Source organism: Penicillium verrucosum (genome assembly GCF_028828655.1).
Source record: "Penicillium verrucosum strain IBT 35672 chromosome Unknown utg000002l_segment0_segment0, whole genome shotgun sequence".
NCBI classification, from domain to species: domain Eukaryota; kingdom Fungi; phylum Ascomycota; class Eurotiomycetes; order Eurotiales; family Aspergillaceae; genus Penicillium; species Penicillium verrucosum.
The window spans coordinates 86,744-106,539 of record NW_026643211.1 but is presented as its reverse complement, the minus strand read 5'-3'; the positions used below and the strand labels follow the sequence as shown (position 1 = coordinate 106,539).

At 37.7% G+C, this 19,796-nt stretch overlaps 5 protein-coding genes across 5 annotated transcripts; all 5 read right to left on the bottom strand.

Moving 5' to 3' along the window:
* Positions 1-48: 48 nt before the first annotated feature.
* On the bottom strand, positions 49-1,475 carry N7516_005680 (stearoyl-CoA 9-desaturase sdeA; the record flags this gene model as incomplete). The annotated part of the gene is made up of 2 exons (XM_057218400.1): positions 49-1,178; positions 1,238-1,475. 2 exons carry the CDS (start codon positions 1,473-1,475, stop codon positions 49-51), a joined length of 1,368 nt encoding a protein of 455 aa, XP_057072491.1.
* Positions 1,476-2,243: 768 nt separating this feature from the next.
* N7516_005679 (uncharacterized protein) lies at positions 2,244-2,468 on the bottom strand (the record flags this gene model as incomplete). Its single annotated transcript, XM_057218399.1, has 2 exons — positions 2,244-2,361; positions 2,383-2,468. The coding sequence occupies 2 exons, from the start codon at positions 2,466-2,468 to the stop codon at positions 2,244-2,246; spliced, it is 204 nt and encodes a 67-aa protein (XP_057072490.1).
* Positions 2,469-3,738: 1,270 nt separating this feature from the next.
* On the bottom strand, positions 3,739-4,944 carry N7516_005678 (aldose epimerase family protein; the record flags this gene model as incomplete). Its single annotated transcript, XM_057218398.1, has 1 exon — positions 3,739-4,944. One exon carries the CDS (start codon positions 4,942-4,944, stop codon positions 3,739-3,741), a length of 1,206 nt encoding a protein of 401 aa, XP_057072489.1.
* Positions 4,945-14,518: 9,574 nt separating this feature from the next.
* N7516_005677 (zinc-dependent alcohol dehydrogenase family protein) lies at positions 14,519-15,486 on the bottom strand (the record flags this gene model as incomplete). The annotated part of the gene is made up of 3 exons (XM_057218397.1): positions 14,519-14,889; positions 14,947-15,028; positions 15,121-15,486. Coding segments are annotated over 3 exons (819 nt in total), but the record flags the coding sequence as incomplete, so codon positions are not given.
* Positions 15,487-16,185: 699 nt separating this feature from the next.
* N7516_005676 (uncharacterized protein) lies at positions 16,186-16,722 on the bottom strand (the record flags this gene model as incomplete). Its single annotated transcript, XM_057218396.1, has 1 exon — positions 16,186-16,722. One exon carries the CDS (start codon positions 16,720-16,722, stop codon positions 16,186-16,188), a length of 537 nt encoding a protein of 178 aa, XP_057072487.1.
* Between the last annotated feature and the right edge of the window lie 3,074 nt (positions 16,723-19,796).

Below are 19,796 nucleotides of genomic sequence, written 5' to 3'. Positions count from 1 at the left end.
CCAAGCAACCCACAAATGCAAAAAAAAAGAGATGTCATCAAGTTCAGTTTAAGCTGCATCTGCAGTGGGGATCGGCTCGGGCATCTTAGTAACCTGCTGACCGGCCCGGATAATCCGCTGGCCTGTCTCATCACGCACATACTCGGAGTTCTCCTTCTGAGCACGCTTCCAGATCTCAACCTCACCACCGCCACGGATGACTCCGACACGCATGGTGGAAAGCAAGTTGTGAGCACCGTTGGAGTGGTAGTAAACACCACCGTTGAACATGGCCGTCGCATCCTTGCCAAGGCCAGACTTGATCATCGCCTTGCCACCAGGGTGGTCCTTGATGAAGTCGGTCACGTCGTGAACAACACCGGCAATGGAGATTAGGCCACGGCCATTCTTGGTCTGCTCGACATAGTCATCCCACTCCATAACGGGAAGCTGGTCGAGGGGAGTACCCCAGTCGAGCTTGGCGCGCTTCTGGTCGATCTTCTTCTGCAGCTGCTGGACGCGGCCCTTCTCAATCTCATTGGAGCGGAACTGCTTCAAGTCGTAGGCGAGGCCGAGCTGCTTGCAGGTCCAGATGGTCCACTTGGTGGGGTCGTACTGGTGCCACTCAATGGCGTTACGGTAGTCGGAGGGGAACTCGTGGTGGAAGTTGTGGTATCCCTCACCGAGGGTGACCAGGGCGGTGATGATGTGATCACGGGGAGAGTTGCGGTCATCGAAGGGCTGATCACCGAGCCAGTGGGCCAGAGAGTTGACGCAGAAGGTAGCCTGTTGCACGAAGAAGATGCGCAGAATACCGGCGTACACAAATCCACCGTACCAGTCACCCCAGCCGAGACCAGAGACCAGCATAGGGACGGCGAGGCCCATAGTGAGTACGACCTTGATGTAGTTGCGGTGCTGCCAGACAACAACGGGGTCTTCGTTCAGATCGGTGATGTCAGTGCGACCAATTCGCTTGGGGTTCTGCTTCATGACCATCCATCCCAGGTGTGAGTACAGCAAACCCTTACGAACTGAGTAAGGGTCCTTGTCGGTGTCGGTGTAACGGTGGTGAGCACGGTGGTCACGAGCCCACCAGCGGATGGAGCCCTCGACAGCACCGCCGCCGACCAAAGCGAGCCAGATACGCAGAGGCAAAGTGGCGGAATAAGAACAGTGGGCCCAGAGGCGATGGTATCCTGAAAATGGAGTCAGCTCGTGTTCTTGGGTGTTCAGTTCTCAATTCGGAATCACTTACCAGCTGTGATTCCCAGTCCAGTGAAGAAGTAGTAGATGACTGCCCAGATGGCGGTCTTCAGCTGCAGGGGCACCCAGAAAGCCTGGATACAACCCGCGAGGGGAATTCCAATGATGAAGGTGACGTTGAGCCAGTTGACGTGCTTGTACCAGTTCTGGCGAGTCATCTGAGTATCGGCAATGTGTACCTTCTTGGTGTCAGCCGCCCGAGGGCGTGAAGCATCCGGCTTGGACGACATGATGGGTGTGTTGAAGGTTGGAAGTTCAATCTAGGAGGACCAAAGGGTTTTTTTTATACTTGGGCCCACTTGCGACCAACGTTGGGGAGCCGGGGCACACTGCCGGGGCACTGATCGCCAACGTATATGGGGAAGATAGGCTAAAAGACGAATCAAATGAAAGCAAAGATTGAACGTCACAAGATCCCGAGGCGAAAAAAGAGACAGAAGAAGAAAATAATTGCCTTATAAGCTTACGCTGGTAGACTTTTGCGCTTCCCTTTTGATCGGGAGTGGCGTGCCTCATCGCTTTCCGGCGAATGTTGGGTCCAGCCAGCCCCGCCCCAACGCTTTGGTGCCTCAGGCATGAAGTAGCCAACCAGCGAATCAGCGATCGATGGCAAATATGTTTATGTCAGCATCTTTCCCAGCAGAGGAGCCATCTAGTTATGGCTGGCCGGCTTTCGCGGAGTGGATGTTACTTCCAAGGGTTATATTTTGAACCTCGGGATTTCTAGGGATAGATCTGTGAGGTCCAATCATCTTTCAAGAGGAGATCAGCCTTCCTCAGCGTTCCTTACTCCGTACAGGTTACATTTCCAAATACGGGTTTCCCGGGCCCCCCGGCGCCCCTACACCGAAATGTGTCAAGTAACGTACTTGACCAGGATGTTATCGGCTCCTGAATCCGATGGTTTTCTATCTCTGGACGGTTTATGTACAAAAGAATTGCAATTCCTATTTCTGGCATCTTTCACCTTACAGACGATGTAAAAATCCAGCTATGATTTAGGTCATTCGGAAAGTGAAGGGCATGTCCAACCGCACGGAGGAGGTGATGACACTTTCGAGACCGAGACATAGTCCAAATGCACATTGCTGACTGACCTTGCCGTGGCCACGACTTCTTCAAGGACCTTGGACATACGGCCTCGTTGATAGGGGATTGGAAGCCCGGAAATGGGTGTCTTCTTGAGTTCCCTTGATCGAAAGTTTCTGGCGGAGAGCCTCCATGTTGGATGGTTTCGCTAACTCTAAGAATTCCAGCAGATCAAATGCCACTCTTTCGTCCGATTCGCCGCTATCTTCCCTCGGGACCTGGTTGTTCGCCGCCGCTTTTTCTCGTTTCGAAGGAGGCAAAAATCCTCACAATAAACTGGACATCTTGATCAACCTCCCGATTCAAGAACTCCACAAGATATTGATATTCTGAGTCGTCAGTGGAACCGGCCAATAAATAACAATGGACCAAGCCATACAGGAAGATCAGCCACACAGAAACCATGCTTTCGGGGACCTGTGTGCTTGATTCTACCGTTTGGGTGTGATGCTGAATGATATGGCTGGCCATCTCGAGAAAATGCGATGACACGTAGTATACGTCGTTATTATGACCGCTCGGCCAAAAGACCATTATATCAGAGCTCTCGCTCTGATATGCCCAGGATCAATATATATAGTAGCGCACATGGTTTATCCGTGACATCACAACATTGGAACACTGCAAGATGGAGCCGAATTTCAAAAGAGCTTAGTTCACTCAAATTTCTCAAATTTCTTCTTTCTATAACGTAGTACAAAAGATCTAGTGCATTCAGATACAACAAAACACTACTTCCCCCAACTCGAAAGGATTCAAATACTTCGCCCTAAGTAACGGAGCCAAAGTACATTACTCCACTTACCCTACATGATGTGTGGATGCTACTCGACATCATGCATCCCTGCTATCGTTATATCACACAGGTGCATGAGGCTGACTGGTGTTAGCGACTAATGAGCGCTTTATAACAAACCAGCAGCAACTACAGTCCGGTCGGTAATAAGTTCTATAAAATGGAACAAGATATGTTGTAGTGCTTATGCAGAATTAAATAGAGCTCTATGTTAGATAAGCGCGGTCTCGTCTAGTTAAATACTCGTATCCTCGAGTGTCTATCTGATGCAAAATTAGATAGAATTGGCTAAGAAAATTGGCAATAGCGGTATGTACCCTTATTCCCAGACGATCATGGCTTCCCTGGCAAGATTTTGACAAATTACTTCGGGGATCACCGAAGGTTATGTAGGCTTTGAGAACCTGCAGAGTAAGAATCGTAAGAGTCATTTTAACATAGGCCCTGCTTAATCGAGGCCCTAGTTTACAAGGCCAAACCGTACAAAACTAATGGGTTGAAGAAGGAACAGAACAACACTTGCAAGGAACTTTAATTTGTTTGCAATACAACATCTACTATTTGACTTAACACGAGACCAGTATATTAGGGGATTAGAAATATATATCTTAGACGGTTCCGAAGGTGTAGGTGGCTAGGTTCACGGCAGGGGGCGTCTCGGGAGAGTAGATCACATTGGATCGCTGGCCCCATTGAGGATTGTTGACAGAATCAATCCAGCCCTCGGGTTCAATCGCCAGGCAACCATATTTCTCAACAAATCTAGCAGCTTCCTCATTTTCCGAGTTGCGCTCGACCTGAGAAGGCTTCACAGGGATTGTTCCATCCATGTTCAGACAAGTGAAAAACTGCAAAGCAGGCTGGTTCGTGGCAACTTCCATGCTAATTCCCGTGGTGCCGGAGTGCAATCGGAGAGCAGGAACAAGTGAATCGTGGGCCGAGGACGTTGGGTCGCGGTCAACAATGAAGCAATTGTCATATCCCACGTCACTGCCAACAAGACCTTGGGTATATTCGATGTCACGGCCGATTATTTTACCGGTAGTAAAGTCCATGGATTGGTGATCGGTATCATCAACGGTAGATATGGCGCCGTTGGGGACTTGAAGACTGTCCGTGGCGATGAATCGTTCGGAGAGAGGTAGTTGCAGCGATGTATCATTGAGCACAGTCGGCTCCTTAAACCCATTCAGGTTCCAGTAGATATGATTGGAGAGCATGATCGGAGTGGAGTGAGTGAGAGCCTGCGAAACCAACTTGGTCATCAGCCGGGGACGGCCCTCCGGGTTCCCTGCTGTGACCTCGGTGTCGACACTATATGTAGCCTGCGTAATGACATCGCCTGGGAAGCCTTGGAATGCGGAGTCGTAGAGCTGGAAGGTAACGGAGGAAGGTGTGGATGTCAACACAGTCCAGTTCCGCTGATCATAGCCAATGTCTCCACCATGCAGCGTATACAAGCCTTTTTGATTCTTGGGAATGTGGTACTCAGTTCCATCTAGGGAGAAAGTGCCATTCTTGATACGGTTGGCAATCCGACCAAGGACAGCGCCGAAATAGGTATGACTGGTCTGGGTGTCTTCCAGATACTGACGTGGATCGTCGTAGCCGACCACAATGTCCTGCATATCGCTATTCCTATCTGGGACGACCAGTGAGGTCAACCGCGCCCCATATGGAATGAACTTGGCCGTGATATTGTCGGCGGATATTGTGAAGACCTTAAAGGGATCCACAGAGGATGCAGTGGGATATGACTGACTGAGAGCGACCGGAACCAAAAGACATGTTGCAATGCACTGCTTAAGGTACATTGTTGCGATATTTGATAAAAGAATGTTCAACGGGAATGGCACATGTAAACGAAGGTAAATGGACGAAAGGATTTAGCACGAAACGCGAAGGAACTCCCTTTTAATGCGTTTTAAATCAAGTAAATCTACTGACCCACCTTCTTGCGGTGTACAATATAATTAGTTATACAGAGTACAACATAAGAAAACCGCTCTCGGCATATCGGAAACGGAAGAGAAAGGATCAGCTGAACACACGTTGTTGGCATCTCGAGAGATCCAAGGCCCCCCACAGAATGGCTTCATTGGTTATAGCTGAACTTTCTTCAGCTGTCAGATCAAGTCTCACCCTAAATCTCACCTTAAATTTCACCGAGATTGTACCTTTTTACTCTCCATTCCATGCGCTTGGCAGTGTCGATCAAAAGGACATTCGGGCATTCTCTGGAGGCTTTTCGGGGTTGTCAAGGCAAATACTAACCTCTTCTTAGCTAGTGCGGTACAATTTATGCAGCAATCTCACATTCTCCCCTCTTTGATGTAAAAATCGAGTTACCTAATTAGGAAGATGACATCTCTTGTATATCACCCCCTCCGGTGCTATATTCTCTATTAAGGAGCACCGCCGTGGCATATAATTATGTACAGCATATGACTGCTAAGAAATAGGCGATTTAATCTTGGAAATAGGTGATGCTTAACTAGTTGTTAATGTGAGCAGATCACCTTCCAAGGTTGATTATATAACTAATTAGGTTAACCTTGGAAGACGGGTCCACGGGTAATCTGTCAATGTAGATCTTTTTGAACTAGTAATTTTCACATTTTATTTCATCTGAATACTGTACTTTCCCTATTAAGCAACTCGCAGATTGGTGTAGATGGTATATGCAATACACCGCGCTAGAAAGAATTAGCCTCATTGACAGACTTCTCACGGGATAGGTACCTAGGAGAACGTGCTCAGCTTTACTCAGCAATCCAAAAGCGGCAAGAGGTGAGCACCAAAACAGAAACAGAAAAACATGAACACAATTATTCCAGAGGCGTGAAGCTTACAATTAAGCAGAGGCTTCACGGCAAAGGGCTCATAACCTCTTAGACAGAAGATATAGGTGAAACTGAAAAGTTGTCTATTGCGCTTGAGAGGAAAGGGAGAGATAGAGAGAGAACTGTCTACAAGTGGGGACTAATGACTAGGAGCAAGTAGGGAGATCAAGTGATCTCGCAACACTAGGCAATGACCAAAGAATCAGAAATTTGTGTAGGTCTTTTGAGCCACTCAAGAGCCCCCCGGCTATAAAACCTTACATGATTTACACGTAATAACATGAAAAATTAACGGAAAAAAAGCGGCTATAGAGAAATTTCTTCCACCCGTACCATTGCCCTTCACGACGTCCTCGGATCTGCTATAGACGATCAAACTGTATGTGACCGACCGCTTAGGGCAGTTTTCCTCACTAACAATAAATGCAGGGGAAATGGGACGCTTCCGACTTACAAGGGGCCTGCAGCTCCCGTTTCTGGCCTATCCCAACATACCAGGCTATTTTACTCTATATAATATTCGCTATACTATACAAAGGCGGCGGAATGCTAGGTCTAGACCTAAAACCCTGTCTATCCTCGCTTGTTTCCAGTCTCCTTGATAGGTGTTGGAGTCACGTGACGGCCATATGGGGCCGTAGGTGATCCTGACCCACAGAACTCAGGATATTGTTAGATAGTAGCTAGTTTTTCTTCTCTTCTTTTCTTTCTCTCCAGAGTCTACAATATTAATCCCTTAAGGTTAACATTCATTCCTATATAGCCTATATTCTATCTGATAGGTTATAAGCCCTTGCTCGTACGACTCCGAGTATCTTTTCGTTAAAATTTTTAACTAATCAGAGTTTTCATTTTTTATTTATAGGACGCGTTTTTCGGCCCGTTCCGTATCTCTACTTTTCGACTATCGATCCTATTATTAATATTGATTTTTATCGACGATCTTATTATAAGTTAATATTTTTATTATTCTAATTATCTAGGAAGCTTCGTTTTCCGTAGTTACCTTATCGACGCGACGGACGGTACCGCTTCGCGTATTTCTTTCGATCGAGACCGAAGATAGATACTCGACGTATAATTAAAATAACTAGTTCCTATAATAATAACGATAATAGAGGAGAAGGTTCCTTACGTTCTCTCCTTACTTCTCGCTAGTAATATAATCCTATTTCTAATAATTAGAGATAGTAATATTAATAATATAGTCTTATTAGATAAATACGTATATAAAGGACTAATCTTCCGGAAGTAAAGGAGATTAAGCTTAATAAGGGTATTAAATTAGCTCTTAATAGTAGTAATCTAGTAAGATAGAAATAATAGATTATTAATAGATTAAATATAACGTAAATCGATTAGATCGCCGACTATAATCTTCCTCGTCTTACTAAATTCGATCCTAATTATAATCTATAAAGATACTAGTCGAAGATTTCTAGTAGATAAATTAAAGATCTTCTAGATTAGAAGATTATTATAACTTTTAAAGGATATATAAATAATTTCCCGATTTACGCTAATTATATATTATATAAAATCGAGTCTATTATTCGTAGTACTAGTATTATTAATAATATAAGATAGAAAGTAATTAAATTCGATAAGATAAAGAGATTATACTTTAGTTCTACTAAAGACTATATTAATACCTACTAGACCTAATATAATTAGCTTAATATATATAAAATTAAACCTTACCTATTCGGAGCGTTATTTATAATACTTCAATAACTAAAAGATAAACTTAAATCGATAATATTTACTTATAAGACTTTAAAAAATAAGATACTAGATTCTATTATAAAAAAGGTTTTTAGCGATATATATAAGATATTAATAATTAAAGTACGCGATATTCCTACTTTATTATTATTTAACCTAAAAGCTTCTACTAATATTATATAAAATAATAATAATAATAATTAATATAGAGATAGAATAAAAGATCGAAGCTATAGTAGTAGAGGTTATAAAAGTAATTTATATAACTCTAGATTAGATAATAATAATAAGGATAATTAAAGTAATTAGAAGGAATAGTATTAAGATATAAAGAATATACTATTTAAAGATAAGTCGATTAATAAATAAGTAGAATAATAGTATAATTAATAGCTATAATATATAAATAATTTAGAATATACCTATTATAAATATATTAGATATCCTACTAAGATATATTTCTACCTAATAGAGGATTTACTTATAAAAAGATAGAAGCCGTATAGTAATACTTAGTACTATATAATTATATATAAAGAGAAAGGTAAGACTAGTATTACTTATACTAATATAGCTCGTTCTTTAGAAGATAATTAGATAATTAATAATAGTACTTCTAAAATAATTACTAGATATTATAAAAACTTCTATAAATACTTAATTTATAAGCCTAGTAAGGAGCTATATAGCTATATAAATACTAATAATAAGATTTAATTAGTAATTAATTATAGTAAGACGCCGATTTAAATTAAGAATTCGGAAGGTAAGATTAAAATAATTCTTATTAATACCTATTATAATATAATAACTACTAATTATCTACTTTTATCTAATACTCTTAAAGCGGATTATAATATCTATTATAATCTAATTATTTCGAAACTAGTTTATAAGAATAAAAAGGAAGTTAGATTAGTAAAATAGTTTAATAATTTATCCTAGATTAATAGCCTACTCTATTAAGAAGTAATTCTAGAGAAAATATAATAATCTTTTATTTAAATAACTTATTTCTATAAACCGAATTCTTCTAATTTAGACTCGGATTTAAATAAAAAGTTTAATCGAATTAATAAGTCTATTTTAACTTATAAAATTTATTATCAACTTAATTATATAGGAAGACTATATATTAAAGCTTCTCTTTCTAATACTATTCTTTTAGAGGAAGGAGACTAGATTAAACTTTATAATTTTAATTATAAAGCTTATTAACTTAATAAAGCTAAGAAATAGATTTTTTAGGATATATAATAATATATAAAAAAGCTAGATATAAAATTTTATATAGATATATAAACTATAAACCTACCTAGACCTTATAATAAATATTATTAAGTACTAATTATCGATAATTATACTTAATATACTAAAAGACTATATTTTTAAACTAAAGAGAAGATTATACTTTATATAATTATTTTCTATAAGAGATAGAAGATTCTTTATAGATATTACCTAGCTTTCTAATAGATTAATAAAAGAACTAAATTCTATAAGTTCTAGATATAAGTAGAGGAAGAAGATATAGTTTTTAAAATTACGCCTATCTATATACCTAAACTAAATAGCGTTATAGAGCGTATAAGTAATTATATTAACTAGATTTAATATATAATAAATATAGATATTAAGCTTTCTAAATAGCTTTAGCTTTATTAAGTAGATACTATAATTTATATTTATAATCATTTAGTTAATCCGAAGACTACGAAGATACTAATTATCTCCTAGTAAGAGGGCCTTAGTCTTAGTAAAACGAAGATTAATTTAAAATATCTTTATATATAAGATACTATCGTATTTATCTATATTCCGAGGGAGATATATATTTAATTAGAAAAATTAGCTATTTATATATTTAAAGGATATCTAGTTAGTTATAAAAATAAAAATAGTTATATTTTTAAGATATAAAATCCTACTTTAAAAAAGATTATTTATTTATAAGACGTTACTTTTCCTAATAAACTTAATCTTAACTCTTCTCGATCGGATAATAATCTAAAGAGGGGTATTTTAGCTAGAAAGCTAATATCTAAGGATCCTAATTTAAATAATAATACTAGGGTACTTTATAAAAAAGATAGTCTATATATTCTAGATTTTATAATTAAAAAAGATAAATAACTTTATAAAGATCCGAAGATTATAATTAGGCTAAAGCTAGTTCTATAGGTTTCTATTACTAATAGATAGCTAGAGGTAGTATTTTAGATTTTAAGACCTATAATTTAATAGAAATAAGCTTCTATAGATCTAGATATACTAGGAAGAGTATAGATTATACTACCTATATTAAAGCTATTAACTAGAATATAAAAGATTAAAGATTAATCTCTACTTTAATAATCGAATTTTTAAAAGTAAATTAAACCGACTTATCTTCTACCGCTAAAGAGATAGATTATTTAGTAGCTAATTTATTAGTTAGTTCTTTAGTTAATATATTAATATCTAGTTCTTTAATTATAAGTTTATAAGACAATTCGACGTTATATAGTTAATTATATAAATAGTAGACTATTACTTCCGCTAGTCCTATTATAGCCTAGAAAATAAATAGTAATATCTCCGGTTTTAGAGGCTATTTTAGAGTCTCTAGTTATTTACTAATTAATCGAGAAGAATAATAATAAAGATAATAAAGATAGTAAATATAATAATTTTATTTATTAAGGATAGTATATATAGCGAGCTACTTATAATATAGAAGTTCCTATATAATAGACTATTCCTACTTCTCTTTAGTATTTACTTAGAGTATTCCGAGAAGATACTCTATAAGAGGTTTCTCTATAGGAGATTTTTTTATAAGAGATTTTTTTATAAGAGGTTTCTCTATAGGAGATTTCTATATAAGAGGTTTATAATCTTATTATTTTAAAGAAAGAGTAGGTAATAGTTTAGCCTAGTTCTTATTAGATTTCTAAGCCTATTTTTAAACTATATATAAAGACGGTATCCGAGGTCGAATTACCTTAGGAGGTCTTAGTTAAAATAATTACCGATAATTCTATTACCGAGATAGCTTCTATTTTATTAGAATACTTTATTCTCTAATAGTCGAGCCGGACGAGACGATCGCTAGAACGATATAATTTTCCTATAGAACTTACCGAGATTATATCGATTCTAAAAATAAAACCGAAATAAATAAAATAATTAAAGCGAATTATTATAAAGCCGGACGTTTTATAGGGTAATAATAGTACTAATAAAGAATTAGATAATAATAGTAATTAAGATAAAGGGAGATTTATAAAGTTAAGAGTTATTATAAAATAAAGTACTCCTTTTATTTATAATAGTAAGTCTTTATATATTAAAGACGTTATTATTCCTTAGTCTTATAATAAGATAATAAATTCTCGATTTTTAGACCGCTAATAAGTAGTAATAGAAGATTAATTTAATAATATTTATACGAAAAGGATTTTTAATATCGTTTATAAACTACCGGGGGTAATATCTTTATTAAGTTAATAAGTTTTTAATCTTAAAGTAATAAAGGATAATCTTATTTATAGTTTTAAAACGCGTTAGGTAGTTTATAAGAACTACTAGTAGAAGAAGGAGGATTTAATCTTCTATACTCTAATTATTTAGAATATTCTTATAAAGATTATCTTTATACTTATTATATAAAAAGATTATAAATAGTATTAGTTTAACGTAATAGCTATATATCTTAATACTTCTTATAAAGATTAAGAGATAATTTATATTATTTAACTAGTAGATTTTAAATACTCCGAACCTAATATTAGAAGTAAAGATTAGATTTATTAATTATAATAGATATTATTTAGCCTTTATAATTTAGTAGCTCTATAAAATAAGGAACTTAATAGAAGATTAATTAAGATTAGATTTTATACTTTTAATAATAATCTATATATCTATATTAAGATATATAATAGTTTAATATAATTTCTTTTTATTTATATTAATAATTTTATTAATATAGCTCCGACTAATAGAGAGGTTAAGATAATTCTTTAGTAGATAAAGAGTTAGTTTAAGATTAAAAATATAAGAGAACTATCCCGTTTTCTTAATAATACTATTATCCGGAATTATAATAAAAGAATAATTTAGATATTATAATAAATATATTATCTAAAAGTACTTTATTTAGTAAAAATATAGATATATTCTCTAATTTTAATTTTGTTTTCTTTAAATTATAAATAGGATAATAGTAATAAGAATCCTAATACTCTTCTAGATTAAAAAAAATATATTTTATTTAGATTTTTAGTCGGTAGACTTAACTAGCTAGTAATTAAAACTAAGCCTAATATTAAATTTAGTATTATAAAATTATAATATCGTTCTATTTCTCTAACTACTAATAATTTATAGGTAGTCTATATTATCTATAAGTATCTTAATAATATAATATACTTTAGTATAACGCTAAAAAGGGGTAGACGATACCTCGTTCTTTATATATACCGATATTTTATATAATAATTAGTATAATTTAAAATTAATAAAGAGTACTATTTAGTTTTTTAGTAGCGTATTTATTATTTAGTACTTAAAAAAATAGAATATTATAACTCTATTATCGATAGCTACGGAATAATATACTCTAGATTAACCTACTAAAGATACTTAGTAGATTTTAAAGATTACTAAAATACTTAATCTTCCTAAGGTAGGTAATCTAATTATTATTTTAATAGATAATATTAATACTTAGTTACTAATAAGTAAGAAATTGTATAAGAATAGTATATATTAGCTTAATATAAAGTAGTTTTTTATTAAGGACGCTATTTTCTAGAAGAAGATCGATTTATAGCGCGTTAAGACGAAAAGTAACGTCGCCGACGGGTTTATAAAAGCGCTTAATAAAGAAGTATATATAAAGTTTATCTAGATACTAGGTCTTAATTAATCTATATACTAAAGTTTATAGGTAGATATAGATTTATATTATATAGGAAATAGTAGAAAATAAGAAAATAAAATAGAGAGTTTTTATTAGTAGAGATAAAGAGATATAGTAATAGTCTTCGTCCTAAAGGGGGGTATTAGAGTTACGTAACGGCTATATAGGGCCGTAGGTAATCCTAACCCACAGAACTTAGGATATTGTTAGACAGTAGCTAGTTTTTCTTCTCTTCTTTTCTTTCTCTCTAGAGTCTACAATATTAATCCCTTAAGGTTAACATTCATTCCTACATAGCCTATATTCTATCTGACAATAGGCTTGTCAAAAGCTACAGAAGGCTAGGCATGCTATACTATCTAAACATGCTAGCGCGATATTGCGAGCCGGATCAACCAAGCTATGTTTGGGTAAGTATTGAGGAAGTAAAGCGATTTAACATCGCTTTGTATAAAGTTTGTAGGGTGTGCAGCGAGCAGGGGAGTGGGACCAACGACTATAATATAATGAGAGGATCAGGCAGGGGGCTTCGAGCATAGGATTTACAATTCCCGCTACTAAGGAACACTGCATTGTGGAATGCTATAGACAAAGCGGACTAGGAATCTGTAGGTTCAGAGGAGGTCTTCCACCATAGGCTGAATGACACTCTGGAACACGAATGGATATCAAACTCAGCACATGTCCTGGATATATGCTGAAGGCCTGTTACAACTTGACAATCTTATGCCTCGATATATTATGAGGTGAGCAATAACGGGCGGTTGATGAATCTTTTGCAGGGGGCGAGATTCGACGTATTCAGTATCTACGGGGATGTATCTCCTGATTTGAAAAATATAAATAACAAGGGGAACCATTATAGCAAACAGACCAACCAGCGCGATGTCTTGCATGTCGCGCGTACAGTCATTTGTCTGACATTAGATTTTGATGACTACCTTGCCCACGTGCTTGGCAGCATAGAGTACGGGCGACTAAGTGTGCCACCGATACATAACTCTCTCATTGGTTGATACCCCACCGCCTTTTCATCACCGCCTTCTTAAGCATATACCCTAATTTCTTTTTGAATATTTATTTCAACTTCTCTTTTATTCGTATACGTTACAATGGTACCCGGTTCTTGCCAAGTAACACCCCTACGGGTGTGGGTTGCTTAGCAAGAACCGGGTACGACCAACCATCGATCTTGAACCCTACAAAGATGAGATTATCTCTCTTTTAAAGCCGGCGTATCTTCTAGTTCTATATGCAAATCTATACGCGAGATACTTTGTCTTACTATTACTCCTATAATAATAAGGAGACGCCTCGAAATATAGGGATTAAAGCATCTAAAACCACCACCCACTACTACAAATAATACTCCATATAAACGAAGTCGGCCTTTCCGATAAGAATATAAGGACGTATAGTTTACCTTGGGGGAAGCTTCAAGCGGCGGTTAGAGTAAGCGTACTAGAGTGGTAGAGAGGAGAAAGGCTTCAATGCCTTAGTGAGATGGAACTATTACTAGAGTTATATTGTATGGCGTGAATAACGTCAACATTTGGTGCCAATTTTGTAAGGCACAAATATTATTAACCTTATAATCCAGGCCGCAATATTACTAATAACTACAAAATTACCTAGGTAGTGTTGTGAAGTGGGAGTGGATCTAAAATACTGCCAGCAATATAAACCAATGAGAGAGTTATGTATCGGTGGCACACTTAGTCGCCCGTAATAGAGGTTATCAAATGCAGCCCTTGAATATTCAAAAGAAAAAAAAAATGGTATCATCCAACAAAGGCTCCAGACGAACTGCCTTTTCTTCTAGAAAGTGGCACAATTTCTATAGATCAGACTTTGAGCCCGGGTACATTCCCCTAAATGTGATCGATTTTTAGCAATCCGGAAAAGTAGCTATGGTCAGGAGTTGGGCAGGTAATAATGCGCTCTTTTGTAACACAGGTTTAAGTATATCAGGTTGCTCATACCACCTTGAACCCTCCTAGAAACCCAACAAACGATACAAGACCTCTCGGAGCCAGGGAAGAAAGAGTCTATTTGATCGGTAGGGCCAACATTGTCAACCACAATATCAACACCTCGCCCACTGGCAATTCGTCGTACTTGTTCCTCCCAGTTAGGGTGAGCTCTGTAATTAAGGATTTCCACCGCCCCTGGGGCTCCAAGAGCCTGTGCTATTTCCAACTTTTTGTCCGACGAGGATGTTATTATGGGATGGATGCCAGCTGCCAAGAAAATGAGTAGCGCAAACATGCTGACTCCTCCGGTCCCTTAAATTCTTTGAATTAGCCTTTTTGAATTACTGCAGAGCATGACAATAGATTTACCTTGAAGCAGGGCAGTACCACTAGACCGTGGCATGTCTAGTGCTAACCATGCAGTGGTTCCTGCGCAGGTAATACAGGCCGCCTGTGAGAGGGTGTCAGAAGTTTATCATGCATTGGGCAATGGAATGCAAACCCACCTCCTCCCAAGAAAGATGCTTGGGCAAGTGGACCAACACAATTTTGGTCAAAAACAGCATATTGTCGCAGGACACCATCAACGTCCCCACCTAATGCCTGGCTAGCGTCCTCGGATCCAGTGATACAATTTAGGTCAAATATAGGCGTAACTCGATCCCCTACGCTGAAATCCTTCACTTCAGACCCAACCGCGACAAATTCTGCAGCACAATCGGAGGCAGGAATACCTCGGTCGATAACTAGAACTAGGTACTTTCCATTCATCATTGCAACATCCCGGTAGTTAAGGGAGGCAGTATAGATGCGAAGCATTACTTGAGTGGGTTGAAGAGATGGTAGTAGCTTCTCATCTACTATCTCCACGGTCGAACAACCGGCAGTTCGCCGGAATACTTTGCAGGACTAAGGAATAGACATGGCGAGGCGGGGAGGGTGGTAGCCTACTCTGAAGATGGATTGTGTTTCGCTACGACGTGTACTGGACGAACGTCACAATTTATACCACCAGTTTGTTGATGTCAATGATTATCAAGCTGGGGGGGAGGGGTAGCAAGCCGAATATCAAGCTTCGAAATCACTCTCTCCGGTACGAAAGGTACTAAGCTAGCTGCTCCGAGGCTATTTTTGATAGTCTCCGATTTAAAAGCTTCAATTCGTGCGAGGGAAGAAGATTCGCCATTTCTCGTATAGTAGAAGGCCGGGGGGCTAATCCATAAGAATCCATAGAGAGGATCCATTTTTCAAGAGATTCCTCTTCAATTTCAGTCAATTTATTGGAATTGGCGTATGTAGTACTTCGTTCAGTGCGGCCATATTTATTTGCATTTTTGAAGTGCTGCTTTATCTTGATGACCCACAAGATAAATACGATCGCTGGGTAGGGGATGCTCTATAGTTTCCGGCCTCGCTCAAGCATGATTTCCAGCACAGATGAAAGAGTTTCCTCACACTCTCATCATCAGGCTACTAGAGGGATACTTCGCTAGCCTTTAGGAGAAGTCATCTCTTGCTCGAAGGCAATAAGGATTCAAACAATATTATTTTACACAACTATTCAAGTTCTATTACGGCGCCCCAACCAAATAAAGCCTACACTCTACCTTAAGCATCCACAATCTCAACAGCGGTATGCACATTTCCTTGTGTCGCCCTCGAATAAGGACAAACCTCCTTTGCCTTCATGACCACCTTCTCAACCTGATCTTTGGCCAATCCCCTGACCTTGACTTTCATATCTACCCGAATACCCATATCCATCTTGGTGGAATCACCCACCAAATGCACCGTCGTCTCCACAATACTATCCTCCGGCTTCGATGGCATCTTGATCTTCAACATGGCCGCCGACGCATTCATCGCCGACTGGAAGCACGCGCCGTAGCCCGCGGCGAACAGCTCTTCCGGGTTTGTCTTTCCGGGTGCGGGTTTCCCGCCGAAAGCTTTGGGCAAGGCCAGGTCGAGTACAAGATCGTCACCCTCGATGTGGCCCGATCGCGCGCCGGTGACTTTCGCGTTGGCTGAAAATAAGATGGGCGCTGTTTCGCTATTAAAGAAGCGCCGGGCCGGTGCTCGCATCGACTGCGAGGTCCGCAGGGCCGCATTGCGGAGGAGGGGGGGTGCTGCTCTAAGGACTAGCATGATCACAGTAGGTGTAAGATTGATGTTAAGGAAGATTTTGGTGCTGGGTTGGCAGAATTGGCAGAATTGGTAGAATTAGTAGCAATGAGAAAGTGCTCAGGACAATTGGAGGAATCTAAGGATGTTTAAATACCTGAGACGTCTATACCGGTGCATTAGTTACGTCAACTAACCAGCTCCGATGCTTACCAATCCCCAGTTTCAACCTTGGAACTCTACACTACATTACTTTTCCGTGATATACCGAGGAGCAGTAAGTCTAGACCTCAAGAAAGCGTAAGATACTATTAGGACAGCGATTTTACTATTGGGACAGTGATCTAACCCAATTAAGTAAGGGCTGTTTTGGCACCCATTTTTCAGCCTAAACTTGGAAGTGTTATGGTACCCGGTTCTTGCCAAGCAACCCAACCCCCCTGCGGGTGTTGGGTTACCACACACTAATACAAACTCTTGCCTAATACAAATTTTAAAGAACGCATCAAATGTTTTTGTATTTTTCCCACCACACAACGCCTAATAAAATCAGGTAAAAATATAAGAAAAAAGTTAAATAGTAGGTTCATCATCCATAGGCGGTATCTATAGTATAAAACGGGGTCCTAGTGTCGGTGTGTCCTCTACAATTGCTTGCTTCCGACCCTACTTTTTCAACCGCCTGTCTTCTTAGGCCTACTCCTTTGATTCACGCGCCCGGATCATTCGATTTATATCACCGGCGGTTAGGGGGCCCCCTAAATTGATCTGCCGTTTAGTAATCCGGGTGTCCCGGTAGACTTTATAGCGTAGAAGAGTAGTATTATCCTTAGCAAGCTAGGTAGCAAGCTCTGCCGAAATCCGCGTACTTCGATATAATAGCCTTACTCGGTATCGAATAGCTATATAAAGCTCGCTATCTAGCAATTCTATATCTACCTCTAATTTACGAGTACTCTCGTTTATACGAGAGATATCGCGGGGTAGTAAATTAGTAATAGAGCTAGGAAAATCTACCTCTAATCCGTTATCTTTACTAAAGATAACTAGATCATTACTATAATCTACTTCTTTTTTAAGCGGATTAAGCACTATTGTATAGTTAAATAGGGAAATACTATAATAAACAAATCCCGACTTAATTACTCTAGTTATAAGGGTATCACGGATAGAAACAATCTCCCGGAAAAAGTCCGTTTTACGGTCTACCGAACCACCCTATTAAACAATAGTATTATTGTTCGATTAGTAACAATATTTTAAAGTAAGAAAAGGCTTACTATCTAGCGGTTAGCATAGATAGGTTGTATAGGGTATAAAATAGTAGGGAATAATGCTATTTTCCGCTATAAAGGCAATAAATTCCGGGGTCCGGTAGGAACTATAGTTATCTATTAATAAAAGCCGTTTACTACCCCGAGTAGTCCGGTCTTTCGTAGCTAAATCAAAGGCCTTAAGCTATTAAATAGTAGTTTAATCGGTAGTATAGCTATTAGGCGTAGTTACTAGGGTATAATCCGTAGGAAGGTTAGTATCTTTATACCAATTCTCTATATAAAATTTACCCCGAACTAACCGGCCCCACTTTTATTTCCCAGGCAATAAAACGGACCCTCGCAAGCGAGGGTCTAGCACCTAAACACAAAACCACCCCCAAATGTAAAAACCTTCATAAATCTAAACCTTTCAATTTGATCATCAACCACACCACCACTATGTCTTCTATCAATCAAGAAATCGAGAAGCAGATTCAGCTAGCTATAGAGCACCTCTCCGAGCAATCTAAACCTAATATCTCGAAAACTACGCGAGAATTCGCGGTTCCTATATACCGGCTACGCCGGCGATAGTAAGGTAGAAAATCACTTTTTTAACGACAACCTAATAGTAGGAAGCTTACTCCTATATAGGAGGGGGCTTTATATAAATATATCGATTACTTTGATTCGGTCGGAGCGTCGATTAACCGCCGTTAAATTGCTACTACTACTAATTTAATTCTTTAATATAATCATACCGATCCGGATATAGATCCGCTATAAATCAGTGCCTATTAGCTACTACGTTTTCTTAAACGGTATCCTAAATATAGTATACGACGGCGGCGGGCCCTAGATATTAAACGGGTAAAGGCATTAGATAAATTATGTAAGAATATACTGTTTCAGGTGTAAGGCCTGTCAACCGGGTAAGATACGTTAGCTTAGGAGGAAGAACAAAGGTGTATTGGGCTGTGTGTGCCAAGACTAATTCTTGCTAGAATTCAGGGGTCCCGGGGGACCTAAGATTAAAAGGAAATATACGTGTTAAGGCTCGGTACCGATTAGGTAACGAACCCTATACGATTTATATACGTATTAAAAACTTCTATAAATATATATATCGCCTAAGTTCCTATTTTATCTTTAAAAGGATCTTTATCCTTTATAATTATTCCCCCTTCTCCTATAAGGATATCTATATCCGAAATAGATTATAGCTATAAAGTATCGGGGAGATATTAGTAGTACTCTATAATAAAGAAGTTATAATTAGAATAGTTCCGAATATTTATCTAATTTTATTATATCTTTATAGTATTAGGATTATATAGCTATAAATATATTTATAATAAAGAATCTTAATTTCTTAATTATCCTTAATATTTAGTATTAATTTTACTATACCCGCTATTTATAGAAATCGAATCTATTTAAAAAATATATAATATATAAGCTATTTTCGCTCGATAATTATTTATTTTATCTTTAGAATAAGCGCGGTTCTATTTTCTATTTAGTATTTCTTATATAAAACTAACTCTAAAAAATACTAATAATATAATTAATAGAAGTCGATATATAAACCTCTATTAAAGAGAATATAAGGAGATTATATTAAATTAATCGCGATTCTAGAGTAGGTAGCCTAATACTAATTACCTATAAATAAATATTATATATAAGATATAGTATATCTCTAGGAGATAGATAAGGGGGTTATTAATTTAACTAAAGACTTCGATACTACTTATAAAATATATAAGTCTAATTATAGATTTTTAAATAAAGACTAGAAGGATTCTATAAAGACCGAGGTAGGTTCTCGGAAATTATATA